The 27,471-nt window shown below is 51.2% G+C and overlaps 2 protein-coding genes and 2 long non-coding RNA genes across 7 annotated transcripts in view; 3 read left to right on the top strand and 1 right to left on the bottom strand.

Annotated features, from left to right (window-relative positions):
* TSPAN14 (tetraspanin 14) overlaps positions 1-7,326 on the top strand; it is a 51,311-nt gene extending 43,985 nt beyond the window's left edge. For all 3 annotated transcript variants that reach the window (XM_011929270.1, XM_011929277.1, XM_011929284.1), the window contains 4 exons: positions 319-444; positions 1,699-1,743; positions 3,875-3,994; positions 5,576-7,326. In XM_011929270.1, coding sequence (XP_011784660.1) covers positions 319-444; positions 1,699-1,743; positions 3,875-3,994; positions 5,576-5,647 — 363 coding nt within the window. In that variant the 3' untranslated portion in view covers positions 5,648-7,326. The remainder of the gene's footprint in view (positions 1-318; positions 445-1,698; positions 1,744-3,874; positions 3,995-5,575) is intronic.
* A 9,640-nt stretch (positions 7,327-16,966) lies between these two features.
* Positions 16,967-20,986, bottom strand: LOC105502670. Its single transcript, XR_001000380.1, has 2 exons — positions 20,615-20,986; positions 16,967-17,201 (listed from the first exon to the last, which is right to left on the bottom strand). It is a non-coding gene; the product is annotated as an uncharacterized LOC105502670 (long non-coding RNA).
* Positions 18,617-20,482, top strand: LOC105502663. Its single transcript, XR_001000379.1, has 2 exons — positions 18,617-18,799; positions 19,760-20,482. It is a non-coding gene; the product is annotated as an uncharacterized LOC105502663 (long non-coding RNA).
* A 1,963-nt stretch (positions 20,987-22,949) lies between the features above and the next one.
* Positions 22,950-27,471, top strand: part of SH2D4B (SH2 domain containing 4B) — a 118,135-nt gene continuing 113,613 nt past the window's right edge. Inside the window, exon 1 of one of the 2 annotated variants that reach the window (XM_011929318.1) lies at positions 22,950-23,563. In XM_011929318.1, coding sequence (XP_011784708.1) covers positions 23,380-23,563 — 184 coding nt within the window. In that variant the 5' untranslated portion in view covers positions 22,950-23,379. The remainder of the gene's footprint in view (positions 23,564-27,471) is intronic. The other variant, XM_011929309.1, reaches the window with a different exon arrangement.

Genomic DNA, 27,471 nt, shown 5'->3' on the forward strand with positions numbered 1-27,471 from the left:
CGGGGGGGCGGGGGTGCAGTCTTGCTGTGTTGCCCAGATTTATTTCCAGCTCCTGGGCTCAAACCATCATCCCATCTCAACCTCCCGAGTCGCTGAGGTTACAGGCCTGGGCTACAGCCCAGCTATTTTCTTCTGAAAGGGCTGCCTGTGTTGCCAGCTTAGCATCTCTGCACATGGGGGGTAGCGGGGCGGGCCCTGGTTTCTCTGCATGGTAGATGCTGGCAGACTTAGCCTGGCATCACCATGAATGTTGCCCTATGCTGGGCAGCCATGGCCCTGTCTTGGAGCCCCTAACAGTTCTGGCTTTTGTGGTTGCAGAACCAGTGCTGTGGCGCATATGGCCCTGAAGACTGGGATCTCAACGTCTACTTCAATTGCAGCGGTGCCAGCTACAGCCGAGAGAAGTGCGGGGTCCCCTTCTCCTGCTGTGTGCCAGATCCTGCGGTGAGTTAGCTTGTGCTGGGACACAGGGAGCCCGCCCTTCCTGAAGCCCAGCAGCTTTCCTGACTCCTCCAGTGCTCTGGGGTACTTTTCTCTCATGGACGTCTGAGGAGCGGGTGTGCTCTCTCCACGCCCTCCTCAAGGCTGCCCAGCTCTGAAATCCGACGTGTGTATATTCTAGGAACACTGCTTGCATGACCCACCCTGGCCTTAGTGTTCTGGGTGAGGCAGGAGAAAACAGTATTATTTCCCTGGGCTCAAGCAATTCTCTGGCCTCAATTTCCCAAGTAGATAGGACCACAGGCTTGAGCACCACTCCTGGCTAATTTTTGTATTTTGTGTAGAGATGGGGTCTTCAACTCCTGGGCTCAAGGCGATCTGCCCATCTTAGCCTCCCAAAGTGCTGGGATTACAGGTGTGGGCCACTGCACCTGTCATGTCCTTTCTATACCTATTTGCATTCCCAATCCAAGGCCAACGTCCTTGGGTTCCAGAAGCTGTGTTGTTGGGGTGACCCGTGAAGGAGCTGTGAATTTTGCCTGAGCTGAGCCTGAGTAGAACTGGGCATGTTGCCAGCTCTCGGTGCAGTTATGTAAAGCCTGGTCCTGGGTTATGGGCTTTGAGAAGGCAGAGCATCACCACTATTATATGGGCAAGTTCTGCAGCCCAGGAGAGGCTCAGATTTGCTGAAACTGCACAGCTCTTCTGAGGTCTCCACTGCGACTGTGAAATGCACCAGTCTTGTAAGTGTTGGTTTTAGCATGTATAATTCTTATCTCCAAGTATAGGTGTTACCTCCTAGCAAACTGTAGCCCCCAGGCCAAATCTGGCCTGTTATTTTTCCATGACCTGTGAGCTAAGAATGCTTTCAGATGTTTTTAAATGGTTGGAAATAAATCAAAAGAAGAATAATATTTTGGGGCACATGAAAATTATATGAAATTCAAATTTCAGTGTCCATGAAGTTTTCTTGAAATACAGCCATTCCTGTTTGTTTACAAATTGTCAGTGCCAGCTCTCATGCAACAAAAGCAGAATTGAGTATGTGTCTGAAATATTCACTGTCTAGCCCTTCACAGAGAAAGTTTGCCACTCTGTCCTGGCCTGAAGGATTAGTTGGTGGCGTGATTGAAGGATGTGAGCTGTAATGGAATTTGCACAAATGTTTGCTAGTGTTTGGTCGTGTCTTTTCTAGAGCCTCTTACCATTAGGTTCTTGAGACACCAAAAGCAGCTAATTTTTCTACTTTTCTTGCAGCAAAAAGTTGTGAACACACAGTGTGGATATGATGTCAGGATTCAGGTGAGAGCTCTAGTGTATACAACTTGAAGAGTTCTTTAGGTTTCATTCCCTATGGTTCAACATCCTGATTTAGCACAAGTGCAAATTGAAGTGGGGAAACTCGGGGCAGTGAAGCTCCTGATGCCACCTAAGCTGAGCATGGGCACAGGGTCACACACACCGCTTCCTGAGCTGGCAGCAGGACCCCTGGGGGCAGTAATGGTGATTCCAAGCCTTGTGAGCCGCAGTCCCAACAACTAGGAGTTGCTGCATTTAAAGAGGTGGGATGGAAGTTTTGAGGGACAAAGACTGCATTTTTAGGAGGCTCCTTGGCATCCCAGAAGATGTCTCTCATTAAGAGGACAGCTGCAGGAGTGTATGTACCTTGGTCTGGCCTCTGTGTGGAGGCAGTGGTGACAAAGAGGGAGACAGGCATGGGGCAGGGGTGAGGCTGTGTCCTCCAGGACTTCCTTTAGGCTGTAGGGAGTGTGCTCTTGGATGCAAAGAGAAGCAAGACCCTACCCCACTCCAGTCCTTGTTCTAGTGGTTTTTGGAGATATGAATGATTGCTGTTCTAAAAGGGAGGAGTCTCGAGGAATCTACAGAGACCCCTCCTGTTAACCGTGCATACGAGGGATGTGTCCCTACAGCCTGGGCAACTGTCCTTCTTCAGGGATCTGCATTTTACAGGGAGAAACTTCTGTAAACGGAATGTTTGTGTTTCCCCAAAATTCACATGTTGGAACTTAAGCCCCAATGTGATGGTATTAAGAGGTGGGGTCTTAGGGAGGGGATTGGGTCATGAGGGCAGAGTCCTTATGAGTGGGATGAGTGCCCTTATGAAAGAGGCCCAGAGAGCTTATTTGTCACTCCACTGTGTGAAGACACAGTGAAAGGGTGCCATCCATGAACCAGAAAGTGGGCCCTCATCCAACACCAAATTTGCCAGTGCCCTGATCTTGAACTTTCCAGCCCCCAGGACTGTGAGAAATAAATTTCTGTTGTTTATAAGCCACATAATTTATAGTATTTTATTATAGTTACCTGAATGGACTAAGATAAGAACCTGTATCAACATCAGCTTCCCTAATTATGAGTTGTTTTGCCACTTACATTAATTTGCAAAGGCTGCTGTCACAACATACCACAAACAGAAATTTAAGCTACAGCAGACATTTATTTTCTTACAGTTTGGAGGCTAGACGTCCAAAATCAAGGTGCTGGCAAGATGGGTGCCTTTAGAGAGCTGTGATGGAAGGGTCTGTTCCAGGCCTCTCTCCTGGCTGCAGGTGGCTGTCCTCTCCCTGTGTCCTCATGTGGGCTCCCCTCTGTGCATGTCTGTGTCCTGATCTCCTCTTCTTAGCATGATGCTCTTCATATTGATCAGGGGGCACCCTGATAGCCTCATTGTAGCATAATTACCTCTGTAAAGAGCCCGTCTCCAAATACAATCACGTTCTGAGGTCCTGGGGGTTAGGACTTCAGTGTATAGATTTTGAGGACACAGTTTAGCCCCTAACACCTCTAAAGGTAGGGACTAATGCTCCATTGTGTTGCCATGGAGGGAGCTGATAGGTGTGAGGGGGCTGGGGCTGATTGCCCTGTGTGGGGTGGGCAGGGCTGGGGTGTGTGCTGGGATGGTTACTGATACCCCACCGGGGTCAGCACTGGAGGGAGCCGGTTGGCTGGTGACTGTTGCCTGCTGGCTCTGTCTCCTGGAGCCGAGCTTACCAGTGGGATGCCCGCTCTGAGAAGCACCCTTCTTCTCTTCTTAGGAGACTCTGGACCCCCTTTTCCAGGTTTCTCTCCCTTTAAAGGCACATCCTTCTCCAAGCCTTCAAGTCCCTTCTCTTTCTCCAGATGTGGACACTGGGGAAGGGAATCTTGAGAAAGTTGGTCTTGAAATCTCTGGAGACCTGAAGGGAAACAGCCAGGGAGCCTTTGGTCAGACAGGTGGTGCGATGGCACGGTGCCCAGCGAGGGGCAGAGGCTGGGAGGAGCCGACAAGCATCTCCTGGAGAGTCCTTGCCTGCCTCCTGGATCCCTCGTTCCCACCCTGCTTTGCACTGCTCCTTGCCGGAGTTTGCTAGGGCATCAGGGTGGGGACATTGTGCGTGCCAAAGGCTCAGGCCCCTGTGGTGTTTTCCTGCAGCTGAAGAGCAAGTGGGACGAGTCCATCTTCACGAAAGGCTGCATCCAGGCGCTGGAAAGCTGGCTCCCGCGGAACATTTACATTGTGGCTGGCATCTTCATCGCCATCTCGCTGCTGCAGGTGTGTCCCGGGAGCCTGTAGGATTGGCAGGTGGCCTTTTTTCATGTGAGGTTGGGCCCTTAACATAGAGTGCATGGGTCCAGCTTGGGTATGGTATTAAGGGATTTGCAGAATAAAAAAAGGGATTCAACTAGATGTCCAACGCTGAGAGAGTGTATGTGTGTAAACGTATTGGGGAGAAGACTGGTGGCTTCTATAAATGCTACTACCTATAGGGGCACCCTCTGGGCGGGGGCAGGCTGGGAGGGGCTTGTGGCCCTGCACAGGTCCTATTGGCAGCCCTCTCCAGAGGGCCCGGTGGGCTGCAGAAGGGTCACTGCCTGTCTAGAGGTGGGTCAGGAGTGTGCTCGGGGTGAGCCATCAAGTGCTGCAGATGGGGAGGCTAAACTCTTGGTCACCTGGGGCCTGAGGGTGGCCTGAGGCTCAGGTGTGTGCACTCGCCGCGAGACCTCTCCTCCTGTGTCTGGTCCCTAGGCTGGGATTGTCAGGTATCTTCCCTGTCCATGAGACATCCTCTGAGGCCAGCTGCCATTTGTGGCATCCTTTCCCCTCCCGGGCTGTGCTTGTTCATTTGAATCAGGTTTCACATGTGGGAGGATGTTGGTGGCTGAGCGGGCAGTGAGGCTTGGAGTGACTGGGCTGGTCGGTGACTGCCAGGAGAAGAAGTGGCAGAGAAAGTCAAGAATTCAGTGATCAGAGAAACCAGGAGTCTTTCCAGTGCTGTTCAGGGCTTCCAAGAAGCTGCAGCTTCTGGGTCCACTGATGCAGTTCTTGTGTGGAAAATAACACCATTTATAAAGTGTTTGACTCTGTTCTTGCCTTGAAGAGGGTGACTGAGGTGGACCCAGGGCCACCAGCCACCCACACATGCCTTCCTCCTTCAAGGAAGACTAAGAAATAGGAGGAAGCAACTGGAAAAGGAAAGAAAAAAGTTATTTGCAAAATGGGCAAGGGAAGAATCAGACTTCAGAAGGACTGACTAGTCAAATTAGAACCACACAAGAATTTAAAGGGAAAAAAAAGCCATTTCCAGAGGTCACGAAGTTCATGTTCGTCTGTTCACGTTAGAAGAACATCAGTCTTCTCTCACGATTTCCCACTCACCAAGGTTGGGATGAACCTTCAGATATTAGCACAGCCAAAATTGGGGGTGGCCTTGGTCTTTTTGTGGAATCGACGTTTACGGGAAACACTCAAGATTTATTATTTTGGGAATCAGAAACAGTCAGGGTGACCCTGTTATTTTTGGTTTAACCCAGGGATAGGCATGTCCTGCCCCATGGCTTGTGACGCACTTAATCATGTTGGAGGCAGGGCAGAGTGTCTCTTTTGCTTGTGCTACCTGTGGTTTGCCTCTTCTAGGCTCTGGGGATATAACAGACTAGACCCTAGAACCCCTTTTTGTGGGAGGAGTAGCTGTGCTGTGCCACTGGCTCCACGGTGCTATCTCTGCATCCTCAGTTGCAGCGGGAGGGGGTGAGGAGAGGCGTGCAGTGGGAGCTCCCAACCTCACCTTCCGCTCCCTGCCCTCTGCCTTTGGGCCCCAGCAATGGTCACTGACTCTGCTGGTGTTGGTTTCAGATATTTGGCATCTTCCTGGCAAGGACCCTGATCTCGGACATTGAGGCGGTGAAGGCCGGCCATCACTTCTAAGGAGCAGAGTTGAGGGAGCCGAGCTGAGCCACACTGGGAAGCTAGAGCCTTTCTCTGCCGTCAGCCATAAGTCCAGAGGGAGAGGAGCCTACACCCCAAGAGCCAGCTCCCCATCTTCAGCCTCAGCGTGACGTGACCTCTCTGTTTCTGCTTGCTGGTGCTGAAGACCAAGGGGCCCCCTTGTTACCTGCCCAGACTTGTGACTGTATCCCTCTGGAGTCTATCCAGAGACAGAGAATGTGTCTTTATGTGGGAGTGGTGACTCTGAAAGACAGAGAGGGCTCCTGTGGCTGCCAGGAGGGATTGACTCAGTCCCCCTGCAGCTCAAGCACGTCTGCAGGACACCTTGGTCCCCTCTCCACTGGCATCCAGACATCTGCTTTCGGTCAGCCACATCTGTGGGTGGGCCATGGGTAGAGGGACCCACAGGCATGGACAAGGCATCTCTCTCCATCAAGCCAAGCAGCACAGGGGCCTAACTGGGGAGACAGATGTGGCCCTGCTGGGCCTCTGAGTGCCAGCGCGGTCTGCGGGGGCATGCACACATCAGGGGTTGTTTGCAGGATCCTCAGCCATGTTCAAGTGAAGTAAGCCTGAGCCAGTGCGTGGACTGGTGCCACGGGAGTGCCTTGTCCACTGCCCCCCTGTGTCCACCAGCTCTTCTCCCGGTGCCAGAACTGCCTCTGGTCTTGACAGCATTAAGCCCTGATGGCGCCAGTGGGGTGGTGGGCATGGTTCTTCACTGAGAGCCGGCTCTCCTTTTCTTAAAGTGTGTAAATAGTTTATTTATAGGGGTAAGAATGTTCTCACACCATTTCACTTCCTCTTCCTCTCCTCCAGCATTCTCCTCTGAGCAGCCTTACATAGTGTCCACGGCTGGAGCCAACCCTTTTGAGTCCCCTCGAGTGTCTTAAGAACCAGCCCACAACAGCCTCTCCTTCCCCTCCACATACTGCAGCCGCCCTCCATGTATCCCACGTACAAGCACTCCCCCACTCCCTAGCGGGGCCTCACTGTCTTCTGGTCTTGGTGCTACTGAAATTGTCACCCAAAACTTGAATGCTGACCCTCCCCACTGCAAGCCCAGGGAACCCTAGCTCAAGATGGCTAGCCTGAAACAGTTGGCCAGGGCTCCTCTTGCGGCTGCGTACCCAGGGCTGGCTGACCTGCCATTTGCTTCTCTCTGGAGACAGCCGTTCTGCAACCACGCCCCATGCCGAGCCCCACAACCCCAGGCTGCAGCTGCTCAGAAGGTCCGGGCGTTTTGTTTCTGGTGACCGGATATCGGTGGTCACTGGTCCACCCTTCCTGTCAGGACTTTTCTGGGGCCTGCTCTTGGAAATGAAGTCTTCTTAAGTACTGAAGAATTCCCCTGGGGATAGCTGGGGCATTTGTCTAGCTGGGCTACTTTCTAACGCTTTGCCATAGCTCGGACCACTTCTCGTCGTTCAGGGATCGAGTGCAACCTTCAGTTACTTGCCGGAGTGTACATTCTAGTGTGGTGTATACTGGTGGCTGTTTGTTGATGATATTATCTTTTTTTTTCCTGGTTTTTTTGTTTGTTTGTTTTTTACAATTCTCTGTAGACTAGGAGAAGAAGAACGCTTGTGTTTTTCGGAAGTGTGATGCTTCTCGTTGACTGCCAAACTCTTTTATGGAATATATCTTTATATTAATGCTGTTGTTTTGGTCGTTTTTGTTTGGGGTCACTATCAAGATGTTGCTAAGCATCTCAGTGGTAAACGCAGCTGCCAGAGGAACCAAGGGCTAGGGTATGTAGACCTTACAGAAGGGTGGATGGTAGAGGCAGCCCATCATCAGCACAATCTGACTTACATTTCATTGAGTGCATTTTTTTTTTTTTTTTTAAGATTCTGTATGGCAGCACTTTCAGTCTAGAGGAAACATTGTTCTAGGTTATTTCTGTCCACCCCTGGGCGATACTATTTATTGATCCAGGCACAAGAGCTTGGGGACACTGAGTCGAAGTGGGGACACGGGATTGAAGCCTGGGCACTGCCGCTGCACGAACTGTGTCCTGGGTGTGCCGGCCTCTCTGAAGGGGGTTGGTGGTGGTGCCTGCCTCACTAGATGCCTCTGATCCAGCCTTCCCTGGGGGAGTGGGTGGCCGCAGACCCTCCCTGCCAGAGCTTCTGGAAGGCTCCTGCAGGCCTGACCCATCTATTCCTGTAGACCTGGTTCAGGATGAAGTCTCGGTGTGACTTGCAGAGTTGGGTTTGTCTTTCAACTACAGACCCTTCTGGCCGTTCTCAGCTGTATCATGTCACTCTGAATAGTTGGATGAGGAATGGGAAGAAAGCAAGGATGAGAGCCGGGCACTGGCAGTCTCCACCCAGCATTGGCTCTCTGCACAGAGGTACAGGGTAGGCCTCCTGTGCACTCCTCACTCAGCACTGGCCTGTCCTGAATCCCTGTCTTCCCTGGTTGGAGGCCAGCTGTGGCACTGGCACCCTCTCCTTACCCCACCATGCACATGCTCACTTTAAAGCTTTGGGGTCCTTCTTGTACCCCCTCCCCAACCCTGGCCCACCCCCTCAGGATCTTGTCACGTTATTTTTCCTGTCCCTTCTTCCTGTCGCTGGCCTTCTTTTCCTCATCCTAAAAACTTGCCTAGGCCCTATGGCTCCCTCCTTTCTTTCCCAGGCAGCTTCTTATCTGGGCTGTCTGTACCCCTTCCTTTCCACCACCCACCATGCCCCACGTAGCTGAAAGCTGCTTATCCCAGTTGTCAACTCTGGCCTTCGGCCTCTAGCACCAGACACTGCACCTCCTGAACGTCCTCTGCTTCTCTGCTTCAGAGGCCCGGGCTCGCCAGTTCTCTGGCCTCTCCCATCCGTCTGCTCAGGACTCTGCTGCAGCTGTCCTCACCGGCCTCCAGGGAATCCCACTTCCCACAGGGCAGGGCTGTGGGCTGGGCTGAAAAACCATCTGCATGGTCCACAAGAAGCCTGGCACTGGGTTTCCCCATGACTAACAATGAAAATTAATGGATGCAGAACCTTCCTGGAACATGGAATTTCTCTGGGAGATTCCATGCAGAGGCCACTGGGGAGGTGACGGGCACGCATGTGAGTGTAGGTGGCTGCAGTGTTGGAAGGCTCCCAGCAGAGCAGAGAGGGTCTCAGTCTTATCAGGGAACCCACCTGATGGCTTCTTAGCCAGCAGTCTCAGAGGAACATAGACTGCAGAGAATGGAGGGAGGCAGCAGTGGCCCTGGTACCTGAGGCATCCTGCTGTCATGGGAAGATCTTTGCCCAAATGTCAGATGCATCAGCCTGTCACCCACTGATCCAGAGCTTTCAGCTGTGCTGGCTGGGGGTGTGGGGTGGAGTGCTGAATGACCTTCAGGGGTGGGCCTTTCCAGCTCTAGGGTTATACAGGTGTTTGTCCACAGTTTTTAGGTTGCGTGTCTGGGACTATGGGAACCTGTCCCCCATGATGGATCTTGGTAGAGACACTTCCCTGTGTCTGTCATCGTGCCCAGGAGAATGCTGCAGGTGACCACCTGCAGCCCTGTTCTCATTCATCTGGATGCCCTCCAGAAATCTGGGGAACCATACACCATTAGAGCCTTTTTCGTTCCTTATCAAGTTGGCAAGGCTTGGCCATTCCTGTTCAAGGCTGCATTAAAGGCATGATCACCATCCTGGCTAACACGGTGAAACCCCGTTTCTACTAAAAAGACAAAAAATTAGCTGGGCGTAGTGGCAGGCACCTATAGACCTATAGTCCCAGCTACTTGGGAGACTGAGACAGGAGAATGGTGTGAACCCGGGAGGTAGAGCTTGCAGTGGGCCGAGATCATGCCACTGCACTCCAGCCTGGGTGACAGAGCGAGACTCTGTCTTAAAAAAAAAAGGCATGTCCATTCTCAAATGCTTTTGACATCTCCAGGGTGCCTCAGGACAACACGAAGTGGGCATTGTAGAACTTGGGGCTACTGTGTTACTTTGGAAGAAAAAGTTAAGGGTACTTTTAAGTAGCTACTGTTTTGATGAAATTGCCAACTTCAGGGAGCCCAGCTTTGGAGAAGGAGGATGTGAGGATTCCTTACAAGGGTCCAAAACAATTCTTTCTTCACTCGGCTTTCTTTCTGTGCTCTACATCTTATATTCCAGCAGGGGCTTCCAATGCGTGGTTTAATAACTACCAGAACTGGCCGGGTGCAGTGACTGATGCCTGTAATCCCAGCACTTTGGGAGGCTGAGGCAGGCAGATCACTTGAGGCCAGGAGTTCGAGACCAGCCTGAACAACATGGTGACATCCAGTTTCTGCTAAAAATACAAAAATTAGTCAGGTGTGGTGGGTGCACCTGTAGTCCCAGCTGCTTGGGAAGCCGAGGCAGGAGAATCGCCTGAACCTGGGAGGCGGAGGTTGCAGGGAGCCAAGATCGAGCCACTGCATTCCAGCCTGGGTGACAGAGGAGACTTCATCTCAAAAAATTAAAAAATTAAAAAAACTACCAGAATAAATTTATCACCTTGGACTATAATTTTGACACCTCAAACAACTTTTAAACTAGTCTTTTTAAAAAGTACACTTAAATAAAAATCTAAACATAGGAGAATGTAAAGTGAAAAGTGAAAGTATGTCTTCTGTTCCTCAGAGGGAACTAGTATTAGGAATCCTTCCTGAAAATATCCATCCATATACTTGGGTCATCACACCCATGGAATCATTTTACATAGTATTTTATAAATGTTACTTAATATACTGATCCACAGTGCGTTTTCACAGTCACGCCATCAGTTGTAGGAGTGTGCCAAGAGCAGATGGGCCTTGCCTTTGTACCAGAGGAGTCCATTTACAGTCGCAGGTAATAGAAAACCCAATTCAAACTGGCCTAAACAATGAGGGGAGGTTTTGGCTCCCGAAACTGGAAAGTCCAAAGGTGGGGTGAGTTTCAAGGTTGGGTTGATCCAAGTGGCTCAGTGACGTCAGCAGGATCTTGTTTCCTTTTCTCTCTGCTCTGCCTTCCACAGCGTCCCCTTCATCTATGGTGGAGGGAAGGAGTCGACTACAGAAAACCCCAAGCCTCCCCCTGATGGGGGTGGTGTGGTGGTGAAGCCAGCAAGGGAAGGGAGCCCCGCTTCCTCATGCTTCATCATCCCACTGAAACCATGTGGCTGTGAAATGCAGCATCCTCTAGGAGGGGGACGAAGGCTGGGGATGCTGCCAACTATTGCCATCGTGCTGCTGTGGATGGGCATTATAGTTGTTTGCAGGGTTTTGCACTTACCAGGACTTAGAAAAAAAAAAGTACAGTGTTTTGTTATTGGAATTACTTCTTATGGTGTATAAGAAAAAAAACATGTTTTTAGAGGAGTTCTGGGAGGTGGGATCGCATTTTAATGAGTAGGTGCTCAGGGCTGGGGTGTGCCTGTTGCTGCCTGACCGTTGCTGGTGTGTGTGGGTGTAGGGTGGCAAAACCTCCTACTCTGTGAGGTGGTTTCAAGGATTAAATGAGTTGAGATGGGTAAAGCATCTAACAAAGATCCACATTATTTAGTATGCATCCCCTGAATTATTGCTCACATAGTTTTAATGATTGGGGGATTTTATCTGTGGCTGCCAGTCCCTATGAAAAAGCTGCCTGGGTCGCATGTCAGACAGCTTAGACTGAACCATGCTGAAATGAAACGGTCCACTTCCCTGTCCCTTTAGGAACAGGGCTTCGAGGTCTGCGGCAAGCCTCAGCCGGCATTTCGAGTTCAAGGTCTGTTCGCTTTCTTTGCCATAGAGGTGGGGAGGCAAGCTAGGGGGTTGCTTCTTGCCTGGAGCGCAGATCCTACCAGAAACCAGCACAGCCGAAGTTGCCCAGGAGCCCCCAGAAGCAGCAGAGTGGCCATCACCAGGCAAGGGGCAAGTAGGCCACAGAGGCCTGGGGCCCAGGAGGGATGGTCCACGGGGAGAAAGGGCATTATTGTGAACGTCAACGCTGGGGATAATGCGCTCTGAAGACAGCAGGACATCATGTTTGGACGGTTGGTGGACCCTATCTAGTCCCACTCATAAAGAGAACAGAGGCCCTGGGATGTGCTGGGACTTACCTGAGGCCTCAGAGTGGGACTGGGTGCTCCTCCACACCTCCTCCGTCTTCGTGAGGATAGCTCGGCAGGGCTGGGAACCTGGGGGTGGTGCTGGGGGACATGTGTGAGACTAGCGTGTGTGGGCCTTGCTCGGCTTGTCCTGGTGCCCTGAGAAAAACCAGGTATTTGAAAATACACATGGACTGCTGGAAGGTCAGGAAATCCAGGGTTTTGTTCTGAGGCAGTGGAAGCGTTGCTGCGAGCCTGTGTTGTCCTCTCTCCTCGCTCCCCCTGCAGCCATTTCAGTCACGCTGCCTTTGCACGGAACCCAGGGTTGCAGGCCGCGTGTGTAGATGCTGATTTAGGCCCAAGTACTCAGCTGTCAGCAGGAAGGACCATAGTGTTTTCTTCTAGTTTTAGATTTGTATTTGTTCTGTCTTTTAAAGTCAGAGCTGTGATCCAATATGGGAAGACGTGAAGTGGCCTCTAGGAGGGACTGAGCACCCTGTCCTTGGAGGTATGCAAGCCCAGGCTACACCCTTCCTGTCTGGGATGATATGGCTGGGGGTGGGCTTTGTGCTGCGTGGATCATGGCAAGCCTTTCCATCTCTGAGAGGTAGTGGTCCTTCCTGTGCCTTCTGTTAAAGATAATTTTTTTAAAAAAGGCATGACTCATAAATATTACATGTACATATGCCAAATATTTTATTTAACTCAGTAATTGAGAGTGCTGCTAAGATTAACAGCCAGTTCAAAAGAGAAATCACAATGAACCATAAATCTATATGGAGTAAAGGAATGTTGAAACTGGCTGGGTTTTTTTTTGTGGAGGAGAAAGGTCAATTGAACCTCATTCGTATATATTATATGCACATCCATAGACAAGAATTATTTTGCATTAACTCTACAACTTAGTTGTAAAAATAGCTCAAAGGCAATGAAAGTCTAGAATCAGATAACTGGAAGGATGCGCCCTAAGCAATGCATAGTTTTCTTTTTTTCTTTTTTTTTTTGAGACAGACTTTCCCTCTTGTCACCCAGGCTGGAGTGCAGTGGTGCAATCTTGGCTCACTACAACCTCTGCCTCCCAGGTTCAAGTGATTCTCCTGACTCAGCCTCCCAAATAGCTGGGATTACAGGCACGTGCCACCACGCCTGGCTAATTTTTGTATTTTTAGTAGATACAGGTTTTCACTGTGTTGGCTAGGTTTGGCTCGTACTCCTGACCTCGTGATCCACCTGCCTCGGCCTCCCAAAGTGGTGGGATTACAGGCATCAGCCACCATGCCCGGCCCCAGTGCATAGTTTTCCACTGAAGACAACCAGAATCTCTGTTTCTTTTCCCAAATTTCCTTCCAACACTTGTCCATCCAGCAGAGCCATTTTTAAAATAGGATGCAGGCAGAAATTTAAAGGAGTCAGTATCTCATGGTGAAAAGTGAATCCTGAGGGGTTAGAGCATCCGCCAGGTGCCCTAGGTAAGGGCCAGCCACTCTGGGAGGCAGCCCAGGGCACTCGCTGCCCTCTCAGTAGTAAATGGATCACTCAGGCCATGTCTGCTACCCAGAGAGCCTGAGTGTCCTCAAATGCTTGTTAGCTCTGCCTCTCCGTCCACTCCTGCAGACACCTCAGTGGCTGCATCTAAAACCACTGAACTTTGCTTCTCTTTCTCCAACCCCTAATTCCACCCACACCCAAAACTGCCCTGCCGCCTATTCCCATCTCAGCTGAGAGTACTGCCATCCACCCTGTGGCCAAATCAGGGAATGTATGTATCACCTGGGCTCTGAGGATGACATCAGCTCCTCTAAGTCAACAGAATGTCGGGTCTATTCTAAAAGTCTCATCTGACAAGGAGATCTTTAAGGCTTTACTCCCTGGGATAACCATCATGATGGATTTCAGTGTCATTCTGTCTTTTTCTTCAGAATGATTCCTGGGACTCGCCTTGTTTGCAACATGTGCATTCAAGTATCTTTTCAACATAACTGTGTTCTTGTGTTTATTTCCCTTCTCTGAATCTCAGTGATTCCTGGAAGCTGTGGTTGGTGGGGGATGGGGTGGGAGGACTTTGGTAGTATGAAAAGAGAACCTGCAATGAATGTTCTAAGAAACTGTGGTGTTGGGGTCCTCCATCCCCTGGCTGGTAAACTCTCCACTCCTTCCTCTTTGCAACACAGTTCTCATAACTAGAAAAGGTGTGCATTTAAAATTTGTGATTGTAGTCTGAGGTTTTTTTTTTTCCCTGTACAATTCCCCGTTCCCCCTGCAAGCCTGTACCAGGAGAGGTGTCAGCTGCCTTGGAGGCGGTGAGACATGTGGGTGTTCACTGTGGCCCTCAGGGGTGAGGCTGGCACTGGGGCATCTGGGGCCAGAAGTCCTCCTTTAGTCCCAAGTCTCTGCCACTCAAGTGCATCAGTGAGAGGTCCTCATAGAAAATCTACTGTGAGCACAAAGCTGCCAGGCTGATGGGGGTGGCGAGCAAACGAACACCCTTTTCCCCTTTTACATCAGAGGAAACAGACTCAGACTAAGGAACTTGCCTGCTGCCAGACAGCTGGGAGGTGGCAGAGCCAGGCTTACAGCCCAGGGTTTCCACTCTAGGAACTCTTCTCCCTCCCTCTGATGACACTAACTCTCAGGCCATGATCAGTGAGCAACGATGTGGGCAGGCACTGACGAGGCACAGCAGGAAGGCAGCACAGTGCCCATGACGGCCAGGAACTGGTGGTACCATTTCCTCAGCAAAATGGGATAGTAACTCCCACACTGCAGCTACGTGCTTGGGCAGTGGTTCACAAGGCCAGCAGCCACAGCATCACCCCAGACCAGCAGCAGCTGCAGCATTAACCCCAGCACTTGTTAAAAATGCAAATTCAGGCCAGGTGCGGTGGCTCACGCCTGTAATCCCAGTACTTTGGGCAGCCAAGGCGGGTGGGTCACCTGAGGTCAGGAGTTTGAGACCAGCCTGGCCAACGTGTAGTGAAACCCTGTCTTTACTAAAAATACAAAAAATTACCCAGGCATGGTGGTGGGCGCCTGTAATCCCATCTACTCGGGAGACCGAAGCAGGAGAATCACTTGAACCCAGGAGGCAGAGGTTGCAGTGAGCTGAGATTGCGCCTGGAGTGTAATACTCCAGCCTAGGCAACAAGAGCGAAACTCCGTCTCAATAAATACATAAATAAAAATGCAAATTGTATGCCCTTTCCTTCAGGCCTGTGGGACCAGAAACTGGGATGGGGCCCAACAAACTGTTTTAACCAGTCCTTGGGTGGTTACAGAAGGATGGAGCCAGAATAGACTAACCACTAGAACAAACATCACCTACACTTGGGAGGCTTTGAAAAATGTTTATTTAGCCAGGCGTGGTGGCTCACGCCTGTAATCCCAACATTTTGGGAGGCCAAGGTGGGCGGATCACGAGGTCAGGAGATCAAGACCAGCCTGGCTAACACAGTGAAACCCCGTCTCTACTAGAAATACAAAAAATTAGCCGGGGTTAGTGGCAGGAGCCTGTAGTCCCAGCTACTCTGGAGACTGAGGCAGAATTTCTTGAACCCACTAGGCGGAGCTTGCAGTGAGCCAAGATCGCGCCACTGCACACCAGCCTGGGTGACAGAGTGAGACTCCATCTCAAAAAAAAAAAAAAAGGAAAAGAAAAATGTTAATTTTTTTTTGCTCATGCCACAGTCTCCGGTAGTTGCTGGGAACTAGGGTGGGGAATTCTCTGCTCCACACAGTCTTTCATGAACCCAGGCTCCCTTCCTGTTGTGGGTCCAGCCTCCTGTAGCTGTTGGAGGCATCTCTAGTCAGCTGGTGGTTGGGGAAGAGGTGAGGATCAGGGAGGGAGGATGGGAGTACCCTGCTTGTGCTCACATTCTGCTGGCCAGAACTCACAAGCCACCTGAAATGACACAAAGGTCTAGCTGTGTGTGTAGGAGAAAGAAGAGAGTACAGATATTGGAAGACGGCAGTCGTCTGTGCCCCAGGTCCCATGGTTTAGGGAAGTGAACCTTGGCACTGGATTTCCTGGCTGTCTAAATCTCCCTTTATAGGGAACTTAGGGCCCAGTGTGTGGTGGGTGGATTTGCCTAGATCACAGCCTCTGCTCAACCTTCTTTCTGCTCCACAGGACGGCCTGGAGATGGTGGGCTCCTTGTCACACTGGGCGGGGATGTAGGCTCCACGGGGCCAGAGATGCATGTGCTCTATATTCAGATTAAGGGATAGACGGCACATGAATTCCTTCAGTGTCCTCCACATTTGGTCACTAGGGAGGGGTAGGCTGAGCAGTAGCTCTTGGGTCTGTAGCAGTGTGACCCTGGAAGGACTGTCCAGCTGAAAACAAGAGCCTGGGGTGTGGGGAGGGGAGGAGGGATGGGGGTGGGAGGGCAGGGACTACTCAGGGTTCCATGAGACCTGGGTTTAAGTCCTGGATCCATCATTAACAGCTATGTGAACTTGTGCCTCACTTTCTTCAAATATGAACTTGAGATAATGAAATTACCTTCCTCACAATACTGTTCTAAGAACTGAATGAGGAAAGGTTTACAATTCGGTCCTGGTTGTTCCACTGGGGAGGGAACAGAGATTGGGGGCACAGGGCTCCGCTGGCCTGGGGGAGTCTGGCTCACTCAAGTTCTCAGCCACTTGCAGGACAGGGACCCTACTTCTCCTTGCTCTGGGTCCGAGTGGTCTCAAGCCCAGTGGGCAGGGCCTGTGGTGTGGATGGACTCGTCTGCAGTGAGTGAGGCAGCAGGCAGAGCTGGCAGGCTGTGTGGTCTTTAGTGGGTACCAGGAGACCCCAGAGGGCCTTGTGGGAGGCTGTCCACAGCGTGAGCCAGTTTGCCATCTGGGGTCCTGGAGTTTCTTCCTGCCCTTTGAGTTAAAAAAGAGTCAGTCCTGGGCTGAGACTTAATTGTTCTAGTGCTGAGTGACCTTGTGTCAGGGGAAATTGGATGGGGCAAAATGTTTTCTAATTAGCAGGACTCACTGACCTTTCCCTCACTGTCAGCAGCTTCTCACAGGGAGGTGCGGAGCAAGGGGGCCTGGAGCCCCGCATCTTTCTAATGGAGCCTATGTCCAACAAGGAGGTGGATGGCTGGATTCGGGGCCCTGGGAGGACTTCATGTGGGAAGCAGACCTCAGGAAGGGCCTTCAGTGATGGTGTGGCCCAGGATTCTCACCTCCTTAGTCTCCGGTCCTGTCCATCTCCGCAGCATCCTAGGCAAGAGAAGCGGAGAAACACTCAAGCCACTGGAGTGGTTAGGACACACTGGTGGCAATTGTTTAAAACCTTACCTAAAACAAGGTTAAGCAAAAGGAGTTTACAGGCTCTCATAGATGGGAAGGATGTGTGAGGGTCACATACTGAGAGGAACCAGGGTTGCGGCTGCTGGAAGGAGCCTCACCACTGCCAGTGTGCTTCCTCCCCATCGTCAGCATCTCTGCTTCTCTCTGCATGCCGGAAGCTCTCTCCTAGGGCACGCAGACCTCTCCCCTGCAGGGAAACATGACTGCCAGCAGCCCCGAGTTAGCGACTATCATAGAAACCCAGTGTATTTCTCTCTTGTTTATCTGAGACCTGAGTCACAGGCCTGTCCAGCACTCAAGACTTTTTCTTTTCTCTGTTTTTTGAGACAGATTATCACTCTGTCCCCCAGGCTGGAGTGCAGTGGCCCGATCTTGGGTGCAAGTGATTCTCCTGCCTCAGCCTCCCAAGTAGCTGGGACTACAGGTGCATGCCGCCACATCCAGCTAATTTTTGTATTTTTAGTAGAGATGGAGTTTCACTATGTTGGCCAGGCTGGTCACGAACTCCTGACCTCCCGCCCGCCTCGGCCTCCCAAAGTGCTGGGATTACAGGCGTGAGCCACCACGCCTGGCCAAGAATTTTTCTTTTAAACCTGGAGTACGGAGATGCTCTCTAGTCAGACAGAGTCAGCCACCACAGCCCACTCCCTCAGCCAGTATTACTTTGAATCACTAAGTTAGTGAGGAACTAGGCCCCAGATTAAGAAGCAGAACTCACACTGTCACCTACTGTGCGCCTGGCTGGCTCATGCATACCTTGTCTGTCTAATGTGAACCAAAGCCCTGTGGCGCACTCTGCTGGTTACCCCCAGTGGTTACCCCCACACAGAGGAGGAAAGGGAGTCATGGGAGGGAGGACTTTCCTGGGAGGTCTCTGGGCTGGCAAGTTGGGTGACACAGGTCCGGTTGGCTGCAACCCTGGGCTCTGCTGTTGTAATCATGAATGTGTGTGTGTGTACAGTTGTTTACAATGTCAGTGTGGGTGTGCTTGTTTGTTAGAGACACATGCCACTGATCCCATGGTGAGGAAAATCCCAAGCCCTCCCCATGATTTTTGCCAGTGTCTGGGGACTCCTGCTCCTGGCAGCCCATGTGTCCCCAACTCCTGTGTCCTTTAGGGACCTTTGTTGAGCCCTGCCTCTATTCTGGCAGAAATAGAGAAAATTCGTTAAAAAAAAATAAAGTTTAAATTCATTTTTAAAAGTAATAAAAAAATCTCACAGCACGAGTTTTGATGAGATTTGGGGCAAGGTGGGCCACAAGCTTGGGTTGTATGGCCACCTCCCCCTCTTCTTCCCCTGTTGTCTCTGCAGCTCAGAAACCCCAATTTCCTGGCCTGTGTTATGTGGAGGAACTGAGCTCACCCCACACAGCTTCATCGCCAAACCTAGCAAGGATCCTGCCCAGATCTGGAGCTCCACCTTTTAATAGAATTTACTTTCTCTCCTTAGATAGCAGTGGGGGTGGAACGATTCTTTTTCCTGATGCAGATATGTAAAACTGGGACATTGCTACATATAATATTTTAAACCTGTCTTCCCTCTTACCAACGAACACGTCACTAGCACCATCTAGGCCAATCCATTTCTCAACATCAATTTCAGTGGCTGTATTACATTTTATCCTACGGATGTGCTCTCGTTTATAATCTAAACCCCTTTTATTGAACACATCAGTTACTCTGAAATTTTCAGTGTTATGATGGGTGTTGCAGTAATTATTCTTATGTATGCACAGAACCCCCAGAGGACATGACTACTGAAGGGTGTGCTGGCAGGATCACCGGTGAGGATCTAGCAAATTGTCCCAGCTTCATTGACTGAGCTTTCACCCTCTCTGCACTACTTTGAACTGCCATTTTGATCATATAATAATGATTTACTAGAGCTTTTTTTTGGTTCAACCTACCTGTTCTTGTATCAGAACTAAAATGTTTAATTTTATAAATTTGAACAGTGGCACAATACAGAGTTCACTATTCCTCAATATTTTCAAGGCTGCTTCTTATCTGTTCATTCTTTTGGTTAACTTGGGAATCATTTTGTCAAGTCTCTCTCTACTTCCCAATTTCCTTTCAGTTTTGGCTCGAAATGATATTCAATGTATACATTAACTTGAGTTACATTTTGCTGCATAATCCTGAGTTACATTTTGAGTATTATGTATTACTCATAATACATATTGAGTTACAATTTGCTGCATAATACATTATCCCCAAGTTTAACACCTTAAAGCAGCACATATATATCTCATACCCTTCTGAGGGTCAGGAATCTAGGAGCAGCTTAGCTGGGTGACTGTGGCTCTGGGTCTCTCACGAGGCTGCAGTGAAACTGCTGGCCAGGGCTGGAGGATCCCTTCCAACCTCACTCCATGACTGTTGGTGGGAGGCTTCAGTTCTCCACCTGGCTCTCACAATATAATTTCCCCCAGAGTGAGTTATCAGACAGAGTGTGCAACCAGTCATCTATCTGTTAGAACATGTCACTTCTGGCATATTCGACTGGCCACTCAGCCCAACCCTAATACATGCGAGACTGACTATGCAAGCGTATGAGTTCCAGGAGGAGAGCATCACTGGAACCATATTGGAGACTGGCTAATACACAGATTAATGGCACATCTGACAATACGGGGTCTTTCTGAGTGTCAGTGTGGTGTGTTCCTGTATGAACTTAATTCTATTAAACTTAATTAAATTCTAGGTATGCTCTCAGCGAAGATTTTTACTTTTTTTCATTACAGGTCCCCACACTGTTAAATTCATTCCAAATTAAAGGATCTTTTCTTTTTTTCACATGGCATTTTCTAAGTAATTGTTGCACTCATATAGGAGATGCTGTTGATTTTGACACCCATAATTTTTCAGTGGAGACAAGGCAGACACTACTCCAGACTCTCACTTGCTATCACCGATCCTTATGTGTGGCTGTGCCAGGCTCAGTTGCGCTGAGATGATGGGGCTGTCTGGCCATCACTGGTCATATGGACTTCAGATTTGAAAGGATTTTATGTAGAAGCAGAGTGCCTGATTTGACTCTCTGGGACCCCCATTTCTGCCCTCCTTGGCTCCCACTGGCAAGGCTGACTCAGTTCCTATCACCTTCTCCTGGACTTTGGCCAGAGTCCACTGGCTGTTCCCCCTGCCTCCCGCCCTCTCCACACCAGTGCCCTCTCCACACCAGTGCCAGAGCTGCTTCCAAGAGATGCCTCAAAGCCCGCTTCCAACTCAGGAACCCCAGGGGACATGGATGGCTTCTCCATTGCCACTTCCTAGCCTTCCTGGCATAGGCAGGTCTGGTTTGCCTGCAGGTCCCTCTCTGGGGTGGGTCCCTGCTCCATAGATGCTGAGCCTCCAGAAGTCCATTCTTCTATATCACATTTGAAAACCTTTGAAATGCATTATAGTTCAGTCATATGAATTATGTAAGTATATCCTACTCATTGTATAAAACAACACAGAATTGTCTAAAGTGTCATCTTTCTCCCCATTCCAAGAAGGAGCTAAGAAGCAATGCTAAACAATTAGGAGTGTCATCTTCCGTATTCTTCCCTTTGTCTCCAAAAAAGCAATCAGACATATAGAATTTTAAAAATTACCCTGTGCACAGTATTCTGCATGGCGTCTTTTCATTTTATTAACGGTGGTCACTTCCCTCGCCAAAACAGACAGTCGACTTCATTGTGACAGGAGTAGAGTTCCATGCTGGGCAACCCACCCCCACAGAGGGACACTCAGGTGGTTTCCAGTCACTTGCTTGCACAACATTGTTGCGTGCGTGGGCCTCCAGGGCCCGGAAGAAACTGCTTTCGCGTGCAACATTAAACACGCCACATGGGCGGATGAAAAATGAAAGCAAAATAAGACCAGTTGAAAGCCGGCAGAAAACCTGTGTAACTACTCCGTGGCTCCCCTGCCTGGTTTCCAGCCGCGGACTCTTGCTTTTCCGCGCGACCCCTGCACCTGGGGTCCTCCGGGGTCCTCCCGCACCCAGGGCCCACACACTCGGGTTGCGAAACCGAGTGCCTCCCCATGCGGCCGCCAGGGGGCGCCCTAGGCCGGGCCGAGCGCCGCCCCCGCCCAGGAGAATTGACAGGCGCGCGGACGCCGAAGCTGGTCGTTCCAGAAACCGCACCCCGCCCGCTCCCGGGCTGCCATCCGTGGCTGGGTCACGCTCACGTCTCCGCGATTCGGTGTCTCTTGGCCTCCTGCCCCACTGACCTGGGAGTGCCAGGAATCACCCCGCCTCCAGCGAGGTCCCCTCTGTTGCACAAAATGGGCGCTCGCTGGGGTCATTCTAGTCCGGCCGCCTCACTCTCCCCAGGGTCCTCCAGGGTGGCACCATCACCATTCTCGCCCGCCTCCAGCCGGCCCATTCCTGCTGCTCCCTACAGCGTTGTCCCTGCCCCGTGCCCTCTTGTGGTCGTAGGCATCTGGCGGCCCGGGGAAGACAGAAAGAAGCTGCCCGCAGGAGCCCAGACCCTGGGAGCCTTCCTCCCCTTGTCTCCTCTCTGGACTTGGGGGTCCCCCACCAGCCACGGCGAGAGCGAGAAAGATAATAGCTGGGTGGAGGCTGGGGAAGACCCGCTGTCTCAGAAACTGAAGGGAGCCAGGACTCCCGGTGGGGGAGTCGGTGCAAGCCCTGAGGTGGGAGAGGAGGGCGAATGGGAGTCCAGGACCACAGCTCTGCAGGGGACAGGCGAGTCCTGTGGCGGCTCTAGGAAGGTCTGGGTCACACTGGGACCAGCCAGCTGGACTTGGGTGGAGAGGGTTGGGGCACCTGACTCTACTCCTGTGACCTGGACATTGCCCAGCTGAGCAGGAGCTTTGACCCTGTGGGCTTACAGCTCATCTGAACCTGCTTAGTCTATCTTCCTGTTGTGTTAACCTTGCAGAGGGGGAAGAGTGCCAACTCTCCACCCCTCTTCCATCACTCCTGGGTACCTGATCCACCTTCCATCCTCATGGGTAAGGAAGGGGACAGGAAGGTCACCAATCCAATCAAGCCACAGTGCCAAATCCTGTTGGTTCGTTTGTTTTCCCCTGGTTGGGTTATGTTTTCAAACCATCAACAGAGTCATAGTTGCTGGTGGATGTCAAATTTCAAAATAGGGGAGTCCCAATACGGTGACTTGTCCATTAGGAAGTCATAGGCAAGCCACTTACTTTCTCTGAGTTTCAATATCCTTGTCCCAATAAAAGGGCATCTGTGATTAGCTCTGAGCACATATTTACGGTGAGCTTTCACCCTAAAGATCTCAGCAACAGCAGCTTCTACTCACCTTCACACACCAAAGACAGCGTGGGTTCCCTCCCAACAGAAGTCCTCCCAGCAGAAGTCAACATCCCGCCCTTCCAGTGTCTTTCTGATCAGGGCACAGAGAAGAGCCAGTTTCATCTTCTTTCTTTTTTGGTCAACTCCAGACATCTGCAACAAACAAGAAGATTAGCAACAACCATTAAAATTGGCCCCTGGAGAGTTTATCTGTCAGCGCACGCATGGCTGCAGGATCTCATTATAGGCCAATGGGAAAGGATGTCTGCTTCCTTTCTGTCCTGGAATTCCGTGATAAAATCCCTCCAGTTGTCTCTACTGATTCCATTTTGTTTTCTTTCTTGGCTATAACACAGATAGGAGGAAAAATCTTTCCTCCCTCAAGGTGGAGTTTTAAACGCATCACCTCAGAATGCCAAATGTTCTGGAAAGGAAGAAAGTTGGCAGCGAAGGAACCCGCAGAGAGAGGGACTGAGAGGGCTGAAGGGCCCAGCAGCTCCTGGCAGGCTCCTCTGGTCTCTGTTTGAAATCGGCTGAAAAGACATGGAATTTAGTAGGCAAGTGTGCCTCCTTCTCCTCCTCTTATCTGCAGAGGAGAGATCGGTTCCCAGCTGGCCGGGGCAGTGTCATTGATACAGCTGGTGTCATTGTTACCTTCCACTAACAGATCACTTGACACCTACCGGCTCAGGCACGGCTGGGACTGAGCATTTCCTGGCTGAGCTGGAGGCTTGGGCCCTCCCCATTGTCCCAGAACCCCAGGTGAGGCCAAGACATGGGCTCTGCTGGGATGCCGTGCTTGGTGACCCAGCAGAAGGACTAGATTGCTCCTGGTGGGTGCTCCCCCTTGCAGAGTCCCAGTTGCCCCTTTGGGTCCTGTTGCCTGGCCTCTTTTGCTGTCCTGGGTAGAGGAGATGAGTATGTCGCTGGCTGCAAGCTGAGGCCAACTGACGCTGCTGCACAGAGAAGGGGCACCGAGAGTGACCTCGGATTGAGGAGCCTGTAGTGCAGAGCAGCCCCTGGGGCCTTCTGCCTGGCCCTGCTTCCCCGGCCGGCTGCCCTTCTGATGAGTGCATCCCAGGTGGCATCATGCTGCAGCAGATCCTGCACGACATGTACATCGACCCTGAGCTCCTCGCTGAGCTCAGCGATGTGCAGAAGCACATCCTCTTCTACAAGATGCGGGAGGAGCAGCTGAGGCGCTGGAAGGAGCGGGAGACTTGGGAGTCCCTGGCCCAGGACAAGGGTCTCAGGCCTACGAAGACCAAGCGAGGTACGTGGCTGGGAGTCATGGAGGGATGGGCCACCAGTCCCCCAGGAGGTAGAAAAATTAGCAGGGCCAGGCTGTGCCCTTCTTCAAGATGGGCACTGGGGTGATGAGGCCTGGGGGCTTGAAACCCTTGTCCTATGGGCATCAGGTCCCATGAGCCTGTGCTTTTGTCTTTTGTCCAGGAACTTAGGGCTTCGAGGCTGCTGCAGAGGCTGCCCAGGGGCCCTTATTGGGGTGGGGGAGCTGGGACTTGCTTTGTCTTGTTGTGGAAGGCCTGAGTTCTGGGAAGACACCACTGAGACTTCAGATTGTGTTCCGATGTGGCTGGCAATGGTAGGGTGAACGAGGGCATATTTGTGACCCTTGCCATTGGTTCTGGGCCAGGGTGTGGTATAGACATGCAGTTCTTCTCTCTTTGGCAGGCGTGGCAAACCAGTTCTTGGCTAGGGCTCCATCTGTGGACTATGCCTCTCCCTCCAGGTCCTCCGGCGGGAGGATGCTGTGGGTTGTCCCTGGAGTCCCACTGGGCATCCAGAGAGAGGGCATCAGAGAACATCCCACACAGTGAATGACCATCCCCAAATGGTCGTGGCAACTGCAGATGAGAAGCAAGGGCCTAGCTTACATTTCGGGTGTTTTGTATGCAGAGTCTTGTGCCAGTCAATCCTATGGACTGGTACAGCTGGGGGTGAAGGAAGTCGTTTGGGACCCCTGGGCCAGAAACTGGCAGGCCGCTGAGGCTTGGCTTGGCACAGGACTCAGTCCTGCTGGGGATGGTAGTTTCTGTGGATGCTGCATGCACTTTACAGTTTGCAAGGCTTCGCCTTTTGAAGTTTTCAATCCAGGACAAAGTCCTGTTTCAGGGCTGAGCGCACAGCTCCCTTGATGATCTGGCTCTTCTCAATGCCAGACTCACTGCTGGCCATTCCCCACCAGGTACCACAGGCCATGCTCGCACCATCTGGACATGCTTGCTCTTGTCTCTGGTCTTCACGTGAGTGGTTCTTAGTGTTGGGAATGTCCTGCCTTCATCCACCTGACAGACTCCATCAGGACTGGCCCCCTGCCCCGGAATGTTCACGGTTGCTCTTGCATAGGGCAGTACTTGCTCCTCTGTGGCTGCCTGGCATGTAGGACCCACCCTGCCCTGGCACTTGCCACCCTGTCATTGTCATTCCTCATCTACTTGCCTGTTCTCCAATAGGCTCCAAGGCACTGGCGTATGAGGCCTTACTCCACTCTGTCTTCCTCCCCTGGGCCCAGCACAGAGCTGGCACACGGTGTTAAAGACACAGCAGGACCCTGCCGGGGAGGTTGGGTCAGAGCTGTGACTTGGCTGCAGGTGGCTGGTGCCAAGGCTGGGGCCTTCCGGGCTGGGCTGTGCTGGCAGCTGCATCACTAACTGGTGGAATGACAAGCCACCTTGCCAGCCCCATCCGGCCTGAGCCCTGGGGACTCGCGTTGCCTGCATGATGACTCTTCTGGGAGGGAGACAGATGCCTAAAATTTTAACTGCAAAAATATTTGTACAGAGATTTGTCACACATTGACATCTACATTTTCATGTATAAATTATACATTAAACTCATTTGAGTTTCTGGTGCAGAAGATCCTTTTTCTGGTAATTAATTTTCCTGATTTATAAAGAATGGAAAAGCAGGGAAGCACGCTGAGGAATGTGTGTATCCCAGGTCAGGAGCCCACTCGGATCCTGGCTCTTTGCTTTGGTCCTGCCTTCTAGAACTGTCTGGGCATGCCACTGCGGAGCCTGGGGGCTGGCCCCGCCCAGGAGCCTGAAGAGCTTTTCAGCTGCAGGGTCCAGGATGTATGAGATCTGCTTCGTGTCCTGGGGTTGTGATGAAGGGTGGCAACAGCCTGTGAGCTTTACATTGACTGGGTGCCTACCCAGCCCTTACTGCTCCCATGTCCCTGCAGGGTGGCAGGGCAAGCTCCCTGATTTCATTTCAGTTAAGGAAGGTGAGGCTCAGAGAAGTGATGCGCTACATCCAAGGTCACCCAGCTGCTACATCTCATGACTTGGACCTGGGGTCTGGTGACTGATTTTTTTCCATTCATTCACTTCCAATCTTGGGACTCCAATTAAACAAATGAGCTGTGTACACATTCACTTGTTCAGTCATTCACTAATTCATTCACTTATCCAGCATTACTATGTGCTGACTTCTGTGAATGGGACAGTGCTTGTCCTGGAGACAGTGGGTAGATGGATCATAGGGAACACAGCTGACTCGAGTGCCAAGGGTGAGGCTTGGTGCAAAGCAGTTGTGCCGTGTCCCAGGGCGGGAAGTGTGCGGGGACGGGCTCCATGGAGGAATCTTCTCTTCTTTCCGTTGATGTTGCCAGAGGACTCAGAAGGTTCTCCACATGCTTGTGAGACCCCAGCCCTAGCTGATGTCCAGGCTCTTGACACTGTCTTGAGAAAGAACTCAGGAATGAGTCAGAATGATAGGAAGGGCAAGAAACTGTTAGTGAGAAGCGAAAGTACACATTTGAAAGAGAAGTGCGGGCGTGCTCATGAGGATATGTCACGCCCAGCAGAGTCTGTGTTTCTAATTTTATGGGCGTTTCTTTAATTAGGGGATGGAACAATTATTAGGTGTTCTGGAAGAGGAGGAGATTTCAGGGAACCCTTTGGGCTACTGTCTTCTTTCTCCCTTCTTTGGGTTTGCCCAGAAGAGCCATGGACAAGTCACCCTGAGTGGGATTTCAGCTGTTTTTGCTCTCTTCCTTTCGGTTTTCTGCTATCTTGTTGTTTCTTTGTCTTGTTCTTGTTTTCGCTGTTTGGGTTTTCCATGCTCCTGTGACCACCCAGTGCTATTCTTGTCTCACTCACAGGCACCCTCTTTCCTGGTCCCCTCCCCACACATTTGTTCTGAAGGAAGCACCTGCTGTGGCCCTGCTGAGCTGTTTGCCGGCCCCTTGGGATCCCTGAGCACAACCTGGCTCAGTCCTGGTCAGCCTAGAGTGACACCGGGCCTCCTCTGGGCCATCGTCCCCAGTGCTCTAAAGCCTCCCTTCTCCCCTCTTTTCTGGGACTATTCCTCGCTCCTGGCAAGCCTGGCTTTGCCATCCATTGGGCTCAAGTAACGCTCCCCGTGGCCCTACAGACAGGCAGGCAGGACAAGGTGCGCCTTGTGCCCAAGGACCTCGCAGCCCCGGAGTTGTGCCTGGTAAGGGCGCCAGTAAATGCTGGTGATGTGAATCGTTCTCGTTTACAGAACCTAGGAGGTTTTCTTGATTCTGGGATCCACATGTGAAACCCACAGAAGTAAGCTGGGGTGAAAGCTTAGAGGTGGACTGTGAAAGGTAGGAAGGAGAGGAGACGAGGGCGTGGCTGGACACGTCACTCCTCTGAGCACATGGCATTTCTTTTCTGTTTTCACTTTATGCTTTGGCAAGAACCCTCTGATGTTCTATACTGTTGTGGATGGTGTGGACCCCTCAGCTTGGTAGGTTTTTTTAAATCTAACATCATGTTTATTGCTCTATCGCATTTCTGACAAAGTTTGTTGCCCAGTATGTTGAGTACATTAAGACTCAGAGAAGGCATGTTATCACATTATGTCCCAGCAAGACTTAAGTCAAACCCCTCTAGCATGGCCACGACCTGTGCAATCTCGTCCTCTCCTCATTCTTCGTGGCCACCGCAGGAATGCACACCCTGTGTTAGGAATTATGAACTTCACAACCCTGTGGACTCCTCTCTGCTTACTCAGTCATCCTAGGTTCTTGGGGCCAGAGCTGGATGTGACCTGGGGACACATGACTTAGGACACATGTCCACACTGCTGACCAAGGAAGCTTCCCTGTTTGGACCTGTCAGTTCTATCTTTTTTTTTTTTTTTGAGACATAGTCGCCTCAGAACCAGGAGAAGTAAGAGACACACCAG

The sequence above is a fragment of the Colobus angolensis genome, unplaced genomic scaffold (genome assembly GCF_000951035.1).
Source record: "Colobus angolensis palliatus isolate OR3802 unplaced genomic scaffold, Cang.pa_1.0 Scaffold12, whole genome shotgun sequence".
Classification (NCBI taxonomy): Eukaryota; Metazoa; Chordata; class Mammalia; order Primates; family Cercopithecidae; genus Colobus; species Colobus angolensis.